The sequence below is a fragment of the Nyctibius grandis genome, chromosome 4 (genome assembly GCF_013368605.1).
Source record: "Nyctibius grandis isolate bNycGra1 chromosome 4, bNycGra1.pri, whole genome shotgun sequence".
NCBI lineage: Eukaryota > Metazoa > Chordata > Aves > Nyctibiiformes > Nyctibiidae > Nyctibius > Nyctibius grandis.
Window position 1 is genome coordinate 97,583,357 of NC_090661.1, and position 16,657 is coordinate 97,600,013.

A 16,657-nucleotide genomic window follows, 5' to 3' on the forward strand; every position below is an offset into this window, starting at 1 on the left:
TAATATGAAGATGAGACCCTTTGAATGAATAACGAGACATATTGAAATGGGTATCAAACTTATGCCTCCAGACTTAAGTGACACTCACTCAGTTGACATAACTACCTCAACACAGAGTGGCTAAATGTGATTTTCTCAAATTGCTAAATAATAAAAAAATTGCAATATTAACAATAACCAATTAAAAATTAGTCCTTACACTAGATAAGACCCCTAGCCAACAGTCCCATTATACCAAGTATTCAAGAGAAATGGCAGCATTATTCAGAGAATGAAACTAAAGATATGTTGGGGAAGGGGTGAAGTGATAAACAGATACTCACGAAAAAGCATGTCTGCATGCACAGTGCACTCATTCAAGTTTTGCATATCAGCCATACTCTCTCTCTTACAGAAGGCACTGCTTTAAAGTGTTTCTGGCCAACTGACAGTTTCTAGCTGCTGGCTCATTCAGCATTCTCAGCTGCTATTCTTTCCTTAATAAGTAATATGTAGAAATGTACAATACCTATAGGTAGATAAAAGGATGACTATACACTTCAAGTTCATGATCTATTGGCAAATCTTCTCTCTTCAGTAATGGTTGTTTAACTATAGCTCTCCTATTTTGGGTTTATGCTGTTGCCTCAATAGAAATTCCACCTTTAAAAAAAATATAAAATCAATCTATTCTATTGACAATAGAATTTATACTCCTGCACTTCGCATTTAACAATACATAACACTTGAAGCTTACCTAGTAATCTGTAGGACTGCTAGACACCAGCCACCCGGAAGCACGGAGCAAGAAAAAAAATAACCTAGCTTTCAAAAGAATGAAGAGGAAAAATTCCCTTCATAAGTTGGTAAAGTTACTCCCCAATAAAACGTAAAAATAAAAAAATAAGAAAGAGTGCCAAGTTTCATTGTCAAAGATTTATCTTCTGATATAGATAGAAGAGCAGTAAGAGGAAGGAATTTCCTTGCACCTCTCCTATTTTACTACTGCTTTGCTGAAAAGGAGGCCATACAGTCAGGATCCATACAGCATCCTTCCCTAAACTGTTCTTCCTGCAGCCACAGCAACATTCCTTGCTTCTTTGCTACTGTAGCTTTAAAATACTTATTTCAGCATTTGAAGAGTTACACAGTGGGTTGGGGGTTTGGCAATATCAAAAGAGATCTCTTTGCTCCACTAAATTATTTTTTAAACGTGTAGAAAAGAGTGTATTCTGTCCAGGACACATTTCCAATGCCTTTATAGGTTTCTACTTCCAGCTGTCAAAACAAATCCAGCAATGAAACTAATCTCTGTAAAAGTATATTGTGTATTTTTAGCTAGAATCAGGTTCCTTACTTTCTGGTAGATCGCGTTTACTTTCATTCCAATTATTAGCTATGAGAGAATATTCCCTTAATGACCTTTCATAAAACTGCTTCCTCCTAGCAGCTATTTTTAACGCTCAGGAATTAATTACAATTCTTGGTTACCTCAATCATATGTAACCAAGGCTGTGGTTCCTAATGCACTTCTACACATCAGCTGGCAAGAATCTGAATGCCTTTGCTCACAACAGCAGCCAAAAGTTTGTTCCTAGTTATTACAAACACATTTTTATAATATATGTCATTTCATATTCTCTTGAAGCTAAAGCTTCAAGAACTGTAGTGGAAATAGAAACATTCAACAAACCTGGCACAAAACTTTGTTTAAAAAAAGAATTCTTTGCTCAAATATTGTTCTCGAGGAATAAAAATTCATTATAGATGTTCCCAGGTTTTGGCTAAACACCCACTGTAGCCAGACTACAGAAGTTTAATAAATGAAACAAAGATATTATGTATTTACTACTTTCTCTCTCTGTAAGCTCAGGCATAGCCTTGATGCAATTTCATTACGGAGATTTTAGGCTAAACCTGCCTCCTGCCTGGACTGCCTGCAACACAAAGAAATCTTACTCCATCTGAAGCCATCCCTGTAGAAATAGTTCTAGACTGGTCTTGAGACTAAATCACTCTTTTTATGAATTATTTTTATTTAACTAGTCAAAATGAGTTCAGATAGCTCCGCTCCTCTCTCCCTGTGTAACAGTATAGTCTGTCACATACTATTTAGTGAGGGAAAAAACAAAATTTCAAGAAAAAGACTTTTTTAACAACTGGCAGTGCCTGGCTGTCAGGGCCCCTCTGAACAGGGTCCTGAGCAGTCTGAGCCAGCTCAGCCCTGACCTGGGTAGAGCTGGGCTCATACTATCTCCAGAGGTCCCTTCCATTCTAAATTACTCTGACTCTAATAAGTAAACAGATACTTTACCCAGATAGCATTTAAAACTTATTTGGAATTTTATATATATATATATAGCTTGAGATATATATATATATATGTTATGCTTGAAATCAAGCCATTTTTTTTCCGCTGAAACCAGCTGTTTAATGTTTCTGATAGTACAACCACATATTTCCTGGGAGTTTCTATAACCTATAGATAACACACATTAATCAAGCACTTTAAAGATTCCACACTAGCCAAATATTTACAGCTACTCTACTCCCATGACCTTACTACTCCTATGACTTTGTTGGCAGTATTATTCTTGTCATACATCCTCTGCTCTCTGTTTATGCAGCTGAATTGATGCAGTTACTCGTCATCGCACCTGGCCTCTCGCACCAAGCTCATAGTCATTATTTGCTCTCCCTTACTACTGTGCATGCTTTCTCCTTTAATAATTAACAGACATTACATCTCTAAGCACTGCTTAGAGAACTGGTTTGGTTAAGTAATACAATTCCTAGCACCCAGGGTATTTTCCTTACTGGAAGCCTTCAAAGAAATTCTGGCTAACTGAACTCTTTTTCCTGAGTGCCTTATTTTCCCTTGCTGACACGGCTGCTTGACTAGCAAGGCTCTGGCCGTGGCCTTCCTAAGCTCCCATGCTAAACAGAGTGCAGTATTTCACTCCTAACACATCCTATCCCACCTAAGTGGAGAGCCTTCTTCAAGCCAAAACTGCATGCCTGCAATTCAGGCACATTCCTATCAGCCTTGAAAGAACAAACCCAACCCTACCCATCAACACACTCACCCCTACCTCTCCCTTACTTCCCAGTACTTTACCAGGACATCACAACTAAGACAATTCAGGAGCACTCTCAGAATTCTCATCACATCAATACTTGGCACTAGACTTCACTCCTCCAAAGTAAAGCAATAGTTCAAAGACATAACAAACAACTACCAAAGCAAGTGTAGCTGCTTCATTTTAGGTGTCACAAGAAATCAAGTTACCTAAACAAGAATATATTCACCTTCACATCATTGCTACCTGTTTCTTTTCCATTTTTGAGCTATTTTATGGGATTTGAGTCTTATGTATCAGATTTATCCTGTCTTGCCCACAGTTCCCCCCTCTCAAATACTTAACATACAGGCAGCTTTTCTCTCCCATGCTGATATGTGAAATGCTTTCTTCCCACAATCTCTAGCCCTTTACACAAAATGACTTCTGCATCAGCCTCACTGAATAACCTAAATCCATCAACAAGCAACCCACCTCCCTGCCACCCCACAGGAGGTAAAGTTTAACCCAGGCTTCAACAGCCCCTCAGTTACTTCTTCACTACACCCCCATGAACAGAAAAAAATATAAGCTTGATGACCCTTTGCAGATAGACCTCTGTGCCACATGCAAGACAGTGACAAAACAAATTTTCTAGTTTTTTAGCTCATTTGAGAGACAAAACAGGTAGGAGCAGCAAGCCAGCCAACACCGAAGATGGAATTTGGAATTTAACAGTTGCTTTTTAGTTCAGTTCAGGTGTGTGCTCTCACGCAGAACTTCCCATGGTCTCCACCGACAGTGCTTTGATTTGCGCTACGAAGTGCTCCTGGAACACAAAGTGCACTCCCTCCAGAGGACGCTACACCTGACAATGTGCTCCTAATGCTAACGCACAGTCAGCCCAGGAGGACAGACCAGAAGCAGACCTCAGTAAAACCTCCACAATGCATATGCGTGGAAGTCATGTCCTCAGCCCCCAGGCTGTACCACCTACTAAGGGAGGGACAGCCTAAACATCCTACTGTTGACATAGTTTGTGATACACACATCTATTTTCCAAACTGTCCTCCATTTATTTATATATATGTGTCCATAGAGAGGACAACTTTATCTACAGTTTATACATAGGTCTCAGATCTGAAAATTAGGAGTAAATGCATGTTACACATGAGTATGTATCAACACCTTTGTCACATGGTGTTCTTCATACTCCCTAAGAACAGGCTGTATAACACAAATCTGTTTTTACTCCACATTTCACAGCAACACCATTTGACTGAACAGCAATTTATAATTTAAGAAGGTCACTTGTTATACACTTAACTAATTCAATGAAATCATATACACTGTGTATTTTTGTCCCTACTTATCACAAATGCACATCTGATTTGAGACCAGTGGAAATCACTGGTTTGAAAGGGGAAGAGATGGACCACATGTTTGTTTGTGTATGAACACTGTAATCCTGCTCACTGCACATGTAGTTCACATTGTTATGTAAAGCGATTGTATTTTTAGTTTACAAGCTGCTGTATAGCCTATTCTTAATACATTCCCACAGATGTGTGATTCAACTACCGAGGAACCTAGAAACAGGTTTCTGCAATTGCTGTCATAAACATCTTTGTACTTCTTGACTCTTTCATATCTCATTGGAGCTGTAAGCACTGATGAACTTCAGATAAGCCACGCTCAATTTCTCAGGGGTCATTTATTGTATTTACAAGTATCTACATTTTTTAATGCAGTCAACTTGTTATCCATGAGACTTCCATTTAAATGTAACTGAAGAACAACTGAAGTTTTTCGTTTTTTATATATATATATACACAAATCTATAGATATTAAGTGCATGTATTTATATATTTGCACAACACATATTTATATATATACACTTTATATGTGTATATATTCATTTAGATGTGAAAAACTTTATGGCCATTTTTATTATAAAAACAACCCCTTTCTACATATCCAGTCTCAGATTTCTAAGGGCTTTTTTGTTTTGTTTTCTTTCTTCAGCTAGGGAAAAATATATAGCTTCAATTTAACATCAAATGGATCTGAGGGTGCACAGACATGATACTTGTTCCAAATTAAGCACCTAAAAATGGAAGCAGATAACATAAGTATAGATCTGAAGAGACTGACTTTTGGTTAAAATATTTGTGAAGATATTCGTAGTTCAAAGATTCTATTTATCTTACCAAAACTTTAATGGAGGCAGCCTTTTAACAGGCTGCATTAAGGGAAATGCTCCATTTTCTAATGATGATTCACTACAGATTACTTCCGATACGTAGGCATCCTTTGCAGAGCATCACTCTGCTATATCTAACCTTAATACACTGGAATGACCTTTCAGTCATTTCATTTGTATGACGGGAATCAGCAATTCTATTTTTGTTCCCCAAGGCTTTTCCAGGGCAATTGCTACACTGCCCACTCATATTACTTTCATTTCTATCTGCCATCATTATAGAGCATTTGGAGAACACGCACCGCACTTGCATTACAAAATGCTTGCTTATGCATTTTTTCTGATTATGGAAAGTATTTTTAAAATGCATGGTCACTCTTTAGGAAAAGCAAGAAGAATAATTTATCCTGCACTAATAATTACCTTAACATGCACTTCTGCCCACAAAGCAAGACTTTGCTCCTGCTGTTCTACAGACGTAGAATAGCCACAGCATTGTAACCAGTGAAAATTACAATGACAACATATAAATAGTCCAAACACCACTCTCATTCACTCTGTGCTGCATCCAGGTATTGAGCTCCACCCTACTAGACCTAGAAGAGATTTGTAACATTGAGACAAACACCTAATTTCTGCTTCACCTAGTGACTGAAGAGGGAGAAAGGAAGAAAAAAACCCAAATATCATTTTGAGATAATGTTCAGTCAAAGAATTACATTCTAGGCAGGTAAGACATGACACATGTAACAACACTGCATTACCTTGAGTACAAGAATCTGAACTACTTAACTCGACTTCATAAAAATAGCTCCATCACATAAGAGTGTACTCAGAATAAGGAATTCCTCCCACAAAATTAAAGGCTTTCTTTGCAGTCATTCAGTAGTTTTTATGCCTGTATTTTGACCCTTGAACCATAAAATTTAAGACCCCTAGTTATCAACTATTTGTGGTGTATGAAAAGTTATTTCCATCCCATTGAAGGGCATCAAATATCTACATTAAAGAATGGTGGGTTCATTAGTTAAATCATTAATACTAATAATTATTACCACACTATATATTATTAATTAAGGATATTTTAAGAAATCTCCATTCCAAATTTCTTCCTGGTATTTAACTTGATTATGCTTTTGTTTAAGCTAATGTAATTGTCAATGTAGCTGGTGTAAATATAAAAATGAGAATCAGAACCAAGCAGCTGAGCTTTCTTCTACTAATAAGAATGTTTATATACAAGCCATTTTGTGAGAAGCAAAATTAAGGAATCCAGTGCAATTTGCCCGGTAAGTTCTCCTCTTCCCTTCACACACTATGAGAGAAGACATGCTGTGGCTCACACCAAACTACATTTGTGCCAGTAGTTACCATGCTTGTCCGAACTATGATATGGCCACACCTTTCACAATGCATTGCTGCTGGCTGCCCATGCTGTTCATGATCCTCTTCAGGATCCCGAAAGACTTGCAGAGTAACCAGATACCTTGTCCTGTTGTCATAGAGCGTGCATTCTGAGTGGGGGGAACTGGGAGAAAGATGGGAACACAACTGCCACAATGCCACAAACTCCGATCAGCTCTCAGTGTTGTGTCCGTTCACTAAAAGCAAGCTGTTGTTTTGGATACTTTGATGCATCTATGGGCATTAAAAGTGAGCAACACCGACAGCCAAGCAAACCTCTGTTACAGAAGTGACAGATGACCTACCAACAAAAGGGCATTTTCAGTTACACAGCAGCCTGTAATAACCAGCCTGTTCGGGACCACTTCATTTCATACATCCCTCTAAAGCCTCTTAGTGCTGAAGAACCTGCTCGCCTGGTGATGAACACCAGTTAGTAAGTACCAATCCATCTACCTCTCTGCCATCTCCATCTTCTCCCTGTATTAGTTTGTCACCTAAAACATCTCAGATGGCACAGTTCAGCAGCCAAAAATATGCCATTATGCCTCACTCCTACTCTTTCATTTTGCCAAAATGAGTTGCTAAAGAGCTGATATTACTCCTAATCCTTTTTCAGTCTATAAAATGAAAAGTAGAAACTTTCCAGAAGGCCAACCAGTAACAGGTTTACTTTATGTCAAGAAAAGGTCTGCCAGATTTATCCATCATTTTTAGTGCTTTAGCAGGAGTTAAAGACTGTCAAGTCTCCAAACTCAATCTGCCAATCTGGGTTAAAAAAAAAACAAAACAACAAGAACAAAAAACAAAACCACAAATAACAACAAATGAATGACATAACCTATTTGGGCAAAATCCTACTAAAAATAAGTTAACTCCTCCTGGACATTCATTTGCAAAAAACTCTCCCTGATCCTTCTCTAGTACAGCCCACAGCAGCAATAAATAGCATAGAGAACAAGGGTAGATAAAACTCCGTAGCAGTAATTAAACATTTGAACACAGGCTCCCTTCTTCGTTATTTTGGGAGATGTGATCATTCATCAATGGAAGGAAACAGTTTTCAACATGCCCAACTGTTTACTTGGCGAGGTCTTGATTTGGTATGGAAACACTACGACATCACTAAAATCCATACAAATGCGTAAATTAGTTTCAATCCAATTACTACCTCCTTACTAGGAACAGATCCCAGTCTCTCAATCTGAAAAGAAAAAACCTAGTATGTTAAGAAGAGGTTAACTTTTATAAAGGTGCTCTGATAAAATATATTTAAAAAAGTAAACTAGAAGACCAAAGAGGAAAATTAACTCCAAACCAATGAGAGTGACAACAGCTTATTTTTCCCAAGATGTTTGTGGATATCTGTGTTTAAGTCCCTCCCCTTCCACTCCACCCATGGGCAGCAGCCTCCGACCTGAGCTGCTGGCTCATCTGGCCATACAATCTTGCAATAGGATGTAACAAAATAGTTTAGAAAGTCATTCCAGAAATATACTAAATTACCCAGAAACCACTTTGTTGACTCTGGTCAATAAAACAATGTTATCTCTCTTACAATAGGCCATACTGTTTATACAAACGAAGCTAGCTCTCATGCATCAACCATCTATTTATTTAGCAAGATCAGCTATCACTGTAAATCAATTTCTTTGCAAATGAGAAGCACAGCTGCTGTAAAATCTACTTAAAACTCTTTCCTGTATCCAATATTTGGACATGCAGCAGAACAGATGACAAAAATTAAAAAAAAAAGTCATCAGCACCACATCTAGTGACACTAAAACAGTATGCCCATCTTAGCTTTTACAAGCACTTTCAAGGAAAAGATACCACTTAGTGTTTACTTAATAGTTTTATATTTTAAATACAAAGTTGTAAGTTTAAAAGCATGACAAGAAAAGCTTACAATTGCTATTCAAACTGGGTACTATATCAGGAGGATATGGAAGATCGGCAACTAAAAGGTAACTCAAAGATATCTGTACTACAGGTTGGTTATTACATGAGCAACCTTCAAGGAAAAAAAAAAACCCACAGCAAAAATTAATGTTCTTTCTTAGCTCTGTAAAAGCATTAAAAGAACAGAACTAATCCCTGATCAAGATTGAAGTTTTATATAATTTTTGTCCTGGAACAGTCATACAGAGAGGTGTTACAAAGATGAATTCCCCCAACGCAGCCATCTAAAAGGCTTGCGCCTCTTTCACGACTCCTGATGAATCAGGAGGAGGTCACTAACACACTTTCAGAGAGTACAACACCCTGCAAAACATCAGCTTGAAAGACCTCAACTGAATAGACAGTATCTCCAATGACACCCGCAATACAACTCAGTTACAAAATCTAATGGAGATTTAGACTGGAATTAAGTGGCTTCAAAACAGACTTATTTCACTATACAAGTCAAGTATTTGGCTGCAGAAGAACTCCTTGTCCTAAGTCTGAGTACCATGGATGAGTTCTGTTGGCAGCTCTTAAAGTAAGAGTTGGGGATGGGGAAGTGCAAGCACACACAGAGCATTATGCCCTGCTCATTACAGATTCTTCTCACTCAAGTTATTTTATCCATTAATCTTTTCATCTTGTATTTTAAATTTGAGAATCAGCAAGTCAGAGTCATTGCAAGCAGTCAATCTCTGCAGCACTCCAGGGCAGGCTGGGAAGGATCACAACTTCAAGGTTGGATATTAGGAGAAAGAAGGTGCGTGTAAAGGAAGCTACAGACTTGGTTGCACATGATGCATTTAGTACTGTCTGCTGCCACATGCAAAAGTGTAGCAAGCTCCACTTTCTACCTGTCCCAGGTAAGGGTATGCATGCCCAGGGATGCAGTACGTGATAGCTTCTCAATGATCTACAAGCAGGCAAGAAGTATCAGGCCAGGCTGTGACTAGAGCGATGACATCTGGTTCTAAACAACTATCCGAATATACATGCACTAAAAAAAAAAAAAAGCTGCTAATGTTTTGGGTTTTTTTTGGGGTGGTGTGGTGTTAATGATCATATTCAATAGTCTCTGAGCAGTAAAGAACTACAGTGCATTTTCACAGAAGGTCTCATTAAATTACAGAAAAGCTTTCTGAAGCCCCAAGTCAAAAAGCTTACATGTTTAGAATGAGACTGAAAAAATCCTGATGGCCTTCAAGTTTATTTGAAAGACAGATTACAGAATATTATGTAAGGCACAAATCTCAGAACTATTCCCCATTGTATTTACAAATATTATCAAATTTTACAAGATCATGAATTTTCATAAAAAGTGACATTTTCCAAAAGCTTCTCTTGCTTTAATCCTCCTCCTTTCTTTTGATAGGATTAAATGCTGAAATGGCAGGCTGTTAAATAAGCACACTGAAATGCCAACTGTGAGGCATTTAACCCCATGTATTTACAAATTAACGTTTCACAGTTGCTTTAAATTTTGACATTATAGTTTAGTATCTTCAGGCAACTCATTTCAGAAGGTGCTGGATTTGATTTACATTATTTCTCATTTTTCTTCCATATGTTATGGTACTGGAATACCTTTAAGTTTCCCTTAATCCCTGATAAATGGAATTTAGTTTTATGAAAGGCTGAGAAATATTGTTTTGTTCTTATAAACAGGTACCAACCCGCCTGCCTACAGCTATTTCAAAGTTACCATTAAATATACCTATAAAAGGCCATATCCATCAAGATAACTTCACCAAAAGAAGGGGAGATCATGGCCTATATACATGTATGTATACACATGCACAAATTCAGGGTGCAATAGAAAGACGGTGTCACTGGTCTTCCCCTTCAGTTAGTGACACCGGTGCCAATCACAATGTTCAGAATGAACTGGAGAAAACGTCAAGCAGAATTCCTAAAGAAGTGGTGGGATGTTTATCTTAATTCTTTAATTCTTTCTATTATTAAGTTACTTCAGAGGATATTTGTGTGCTTCTGAGACAACTGCTGCAAAAGTAAACCCTATGGGCTACTAGATGTGGAGTCTTAGATGGAAAATTTTATTTTGCAGAATACAAAAAAAGTTAATATTTACAGAAGGGGGTTCCAAAAAAAAAAAAAAAGAAAACACACCAATAACAAAAAAGCCCCAACACTTACTACCTTTCAGAATATGAAACTCTGGCTATTCCTACAGTATCACCTCAGACAACGTATTAGTTGAAACCAGAATTTAAAGGTGCTTCCTCATATTTTTCTTAGATTATCTAACTTTATTATTCCAAGATTGATAATGATCTTGTGTTCCTGAATTTCTATAAAAAAAGACTTAAGAGGAAACTTGGAACAGATACATTTTGTTTTGCAGTTCAGCACCTCTCACCCATTACTTTACATTCATATAACCAATAAAAAGCACAAACCATTTAGAGTTTGTACATGCTTACTGGGTATAAAGAGTATCAGAAGATACCAATCTATTTGCAATAGTTTCTACAATTTCTAGAAAACTAATTTATCTGTCAGAAAAATCAGTACCTAAAGAAAGGCCACATGACTACCAAGATATGCAGAGCAGTTCATAAGAACCAAGATTCTCATTTCGATACAACTATACTCTTCATTCATTTTTCTCTACAGTGCTGGACAGCCAAGCATCTATGGAGCAGTCAATGCATTGCATAGTCAATGTAAGGGGTACTTATACCTGCAAAGTCTCTGTTACTAATACTTCAAGATCATTTCTATGTCTGTTCTGCTGCCACTTTTGAGGAAGGCAGACTGTACTTTCCTTTTATTCATAGAGCAACTTCAGTTTCTGCTGAAAAATTCCATTATTCTTTGACAACACTATACATGAAGTGCTGGCACAGGTAAAGTCAGCAGCAAGATTCTCACCAAGTGTAATAAGGCCAAGGGTCCACTCTAAACAGATGTGCTCCAAGGAAAAATAGAACAATTCTTTTTGTTTGCACAAATCAATTTATGACACAGCCTCCATTTAATACCTACAAACACATATCTAATTATTTAGACATATCTAATTATTTAGCCATAGAACACCTGTCTAGTAATCCAATGCTGCTAATGCTAATTACTACATTCTATCCGTACATAATTAAGTTTTACATAGCAATGCAGTGATTAATGTTAATTCCAGCAGCTTGTACTACTAATTAAGATATTTAAGAATGTTTACCTGTGTCACATGGGAATGTGCCAGATCACCTCTCCAAAGCCTTAATGGTGTTTCAGATTGATTTGATAAACAGCAGCCTGAGACAACTTTGTATTATAACAGACACTTCAATAATGCTCTGGATATGTTCAATAACAGAGCACCTTTTTTCAAAACCAATTTTGACACTAATATTCCATAAATAATGGGATCAGATTACAGTCTCGCCAAAATTCATTACGAAGTATTAAACCTGTCTAATCTTTTATCACTACTACTAACATAATAAAAAGAATGAAAATGCCAGGAAGTATATAAAGTTATGAGAATTTTCCTCCGAAGCATTGTAGAACAGTCTGAAACAGAGGATGTATTGTCATGCCTGTGTGAGACTCTCATAAATCAGATGCTTTTAAACCTGAACATATCTTTCTACTTTTCACAGAATCACACCGAATCACACACAGAATCAACCAGGTTGGAAGAGACCTCTGGGATCATCGAGTCCAACCATTGCCCTGACACCACCCTGTCAACTAGACCATGGCACTAAGTGCCACGTCCAGTCTTTTTTTTAACACATCCAGCGATGGTGACTCCACCACCTCCCTGGGCAGTCCCTTCCAATGTCTAATGACCCTTGCTGAGAAGAAATGCTTCCTAATGTCCAACCTGAACCTCCCCTGGCAAAGCTTGAGGCTGTGTCCTCTCGTCCTATCGCTAATTGCCTGGGAGAAGAGGCCGACTCCCACTTCACTACAACCTCCCTTCAGGTAGTTGTAGACTGCAATACGGTCACCTCTGAGCCTCCTCTTCTCCAGGCTAAACAACCCGAGCTCCTTCAGCCGTTCCTCGTAGGTCAGACCCTCCAGACCCTTCACCAGCTTGGTCGCCCTCCTCTGGACTCGCTCCAACACCTCAACATCTTTCTTGAAGTGCGGGGCCCAGAACTGGACACAGTACTCAAGATGTGGCCTCACCAGTGCCGAGTACAGAGGGACGATCACTTCCCTAGACCAGCTGGCTACACTATTCCTAATAGAGGCCAGGATGCCATTGGCCTTCTTGGCCACCTGGGCACACTGCTGGCTCATGTTTAGCCGGCTGTCGATCAGCACCCCCAAGTCTCTTTCCGCCGGGCCGCTTTCTAACCACTCTTCCCCCAGCCTGTAGCACTGCATGGGGTTGTTGTGGCCGAAGTGTAAGACCCAGCACTTGTTCTTGTTGAACCTCATGCCGTTGGTCTCGGCCCATCTATCTAACTTGTCCAGATCCCTCTGTAGGGCCTTCCTACCCTCCAGCAGATCGACACTGCCACCCAGCTTGGTGTCATCTGCAAATTTGCTGAGGGTGCACTCAATCCCTATGTCTAGATCATCTATAAAGATATTGAACAGCACCAGCCCCAGAACTGAGCCCTGGGGAACACCGCTAGTGACCCGCCGCCAGTTGGACTTTGCCCCATTCACCACCACTCTCTGGGCTTGGCCATCCAGACAGTTTTTAACCCATCGAAGATGGGTTTCACTTCAACTCTGTCTATCTTTTCTGCTCCCTAGTTTCTGAAGTTGTTATTTATTCTGACAACTTCATCTCAAATAATTATTGCACATGTGAGCATTAAAAGGATTTAATATTAGAAAGATACTAAGTATTGCGATCAGCTACCTTGTGGTTAACATTGTATTAGAGCTAAAAATCACAATTAAAGATACAAGTAAACTTTTTGTTTGGAAAACATCACAATGTTTTTTCTTTATAAATTTTCCTATTTAACTATTCACACAGTTACAGTTTCTGAGAAAAATAACTAAGTTCCAGTGTTAAGCTAGCAATTATTTGCTATTAAGTTAGCAACTCATTAATTTGTTGAGGAACTTTGGCAACACTCTTGCCACCCAGAGAGAGATGTCCTAACATTTTGTAACTTAACTTGCATATTTAACCTGATTTCCTAAGGAAAAGAGACTTCCATGATTTCATTACATCTGTTGAATGTAAGTTGAGAAGCAAGAAGTAGTTCTGCAAGTTGCTAATTTTCAGTTTTCATATTCTACCATATCAAGATTTTCAAAAGCTGGATCTTAAAATTAGGCCACCTATCCAGTGGCCTGAAGTTCAAGGTGGTTGAGCACAGTGAATTTTTCATACTGACAGCAGAGCTAGAGATGCAGTAACTCAGGTCAAGCAGTCTCTGTGCTCTGGCAGGCAGTGTTTGAATGATGCTTAATGAAGGACTGCAACACAGAAGCATAGAAAACCCTTCTGTACATTGCAGGCCAGATTTCCAAAAGCTTAAGGAATTTTAAAAACCTGCCATTTCATTTTAGATGCTGAAATAGAAGATGAGTTCTTCAGAGTCTCACCCTGAGTACTTCTCTGTAGTTTTAAAAAGGAGCCATTCTGCCCTCCATCAGTTTAGTCCTACTGCCATCTGCTGTCAAGCACACCAGTGCCATGCTGTCTGCAGAGTGTTTTTTCTTCCCTCTTCTGTTGTTAGAGCGTAAAAGAATATATTCCAATATTGCTATTCAAAATTACCTAAAAATAAGCACAAATTAATTTGTCCAGAGAAGCGTAATGGTAAATCAGTGTACTGCCACTTTCATTGCTTGAGCATCAACCCTGCAGATCTGTGCATGGTTTCATACACAGGTGGTCAACAAAAGGGTCATTCACATGAGTAAGTATTAGCAGGATTGGGTCCAGATTGGGTTTTTTGGTTTGGTTTTTTTTGGGTTTTTTTTGTTTTGTTTTTTTTTGGTTTTTTTTTAACCCTGGCAGTATTGCTTGTTTCTTGAAAATTTTGAAATATTTATTATTATTAAGAAAGGGTTGAGACTATGAACTGGCCAGACTACTAAGTCCAAATTGCTCCTACCTTATCCTTATGTGATCATGCAAAGAGGCTTAAACCTTTAGATAAAAACAAACCAGAAAAAGTTACACAAAATTAAAAACTGCTGCATAAAACAGGTTAAACAAAAAGGTCTGAAAATAAATTACTCAAATCTACCTCCTGTCTAGTGCTTCAATGAAGTCTAGCAACCTCTAGAGTTAAGCAAACTCAGTACCTCTCAGGACCACTGGAACGCTTTATGCCATCACCTCTGGTGATGTCATGCTTCAGCAGCTTCATCTAGCTGAAGCTGCTGCCATCCCACCTTTCTTTCTCCTTTCCACCAGCACTGCAGCTGTCATGTGGCAAGCCAACTCAGGGAGCTGACATGGCTAACTCGCAGCCACATAAACACCACTGACTGTATTAAGAGCAGGTAAAGGGGGTGTCCAAGACAGAGACAGCTCTGGATAACGCAGTCCTGAGCCTCTATTGGTTTCCATGATGTCTGGCTGCTGAACCACGCTCTGGGAAAGTTCTTCTCTGAAGTGTGTAGGTCTGCGCTGCAGCTGTAGGCTCCCTGCTTGTCGCTCCCCTGCTGCCCTCAGAAAGCTAACTGCCACCGAGTGTTATGGGTTTCTAAGAGAGCATAGGTGAACCTCTACCCTCCCTTCAAGTTTCCCATTTGACTAAGAATACAGCAGCTAAGACAACAAAAAGATGCTTTCTGGCTGTTTCTCAGACACATACCCCTTTTGGCAAAACATAATATCCAGTAAGCTGAAAACAAGTATCATAGCATTTGTCACAAGGAGTTTTAAAAATAATACAAAGTGGAATTTAATTGCAGAAACTGAATGAGATGCTGAAATTCTGGATTCTTGCTGCTCCAGTGGGAAAATGATGCTCGTCTTCAAACACAACTCCAGTCAGATATAACAAAGGCACAGGGCTTAAGCTAGTTGCACTCAGACAGCAGAAGGTAAAATGCAGGACATTGATTTTTGTTCCACTGATTTCTTTGCATGAAACCAATTGTTAACGTAAAGTCTTTTTAAAGCTTCTGTTTTTGTTTTGTTTTGTTTTGTTTTTTCCCAATAAGGACATTACTTATTGCTCAGCATAAGCCCCATTTAATTTGATGACTACCACAATACCACTCTAATGTGAAACTGAAAGGATTTTTATACATTGCACCTCTTGTTTGAAGAAAAAAAAAAGAAAGGTAACTCTTATCCTCATATACGCACAAAAAAAGAAAGGCAATTTGTAGGCTGCATGCTGCTAAACTCATGTTATCAAGCATGATAATTAGTAAAACATTACCTTACAATACCACCAATACTAACACTTTCTACATTTGCACACACTTGTAAAAGTATTTTTCTTTAGCAGACAGGGTAGGATTCATATGCTCTAAAAAAAGTTAAGAGATCTATGGCGATTGCCTGCATTTTCACAAAATGCAGGACAAAAGGAGGAAGTCAGTCACATGAGCTACCTCTGATCACGCGTGTCTTCAACACCTACATCAGAAGGGAATACACTACTGGCCAGTGAAAGACAGGTGAATCTTACTCACCATTTTCTAAACATCACCTCACCCAAATATAACAGGACTATAAAAATACATATTTTACACTATTTGTTTTAACACAGATGTACAGTTGACAATGTATTCAAACCAGGTACATTTTCAAGCACAGTTATGATAACTGAACATGATGTTATCCATACATGTCAATTTGACCGTGAAATATTTGGATGAAAAAGTAAATAACTGGTCTGTTATGTTTTGGGGGTGTTTTCCTTGCCACATCACCCATTTCATTGTCCAAAGATACACTCTTTCTAGACAGTGTATTAAGAGCATAAGACATACTGCAATATGCAAAGATTATACCCTTTTTTACCGTTTTAATAGAACTTCTTGATTTTTCTTCCCAAACGTTGCTGCTCAGCTCCATTGTGCAATGAACATTTGTTTCTCTTTCATAGGATCCAAATATAAGTAACCTGAAATAGAAAAGCCTACAGTAAGAATTGTAATACTATTA

At 38.4% G+C, this 16,657-nt stretch overlaps 1 protein-coding gene across 1 annotated transcript in view; it reads right to left on the minus strand.

Moving 5' to 3' along the window:
* PDZD8 (PDZ domain containing 8) overlaps positions 1-16,657 on the minus strand; it is a 64,120-nt gene that overhangs the window by 22,067 nt on the left and 25,396 nt on the right. The window contains exon 3 of the mRNA XM_068398782.1: positions 16,514-16,616. Within this exon, the coding sequence (XP_068254883.1) occupies positions 16,514-16,616 (103 nt within the window). The remainder of the gene's footprint in view (positions 1-16,513; positions 16,617-16,657) is intronic.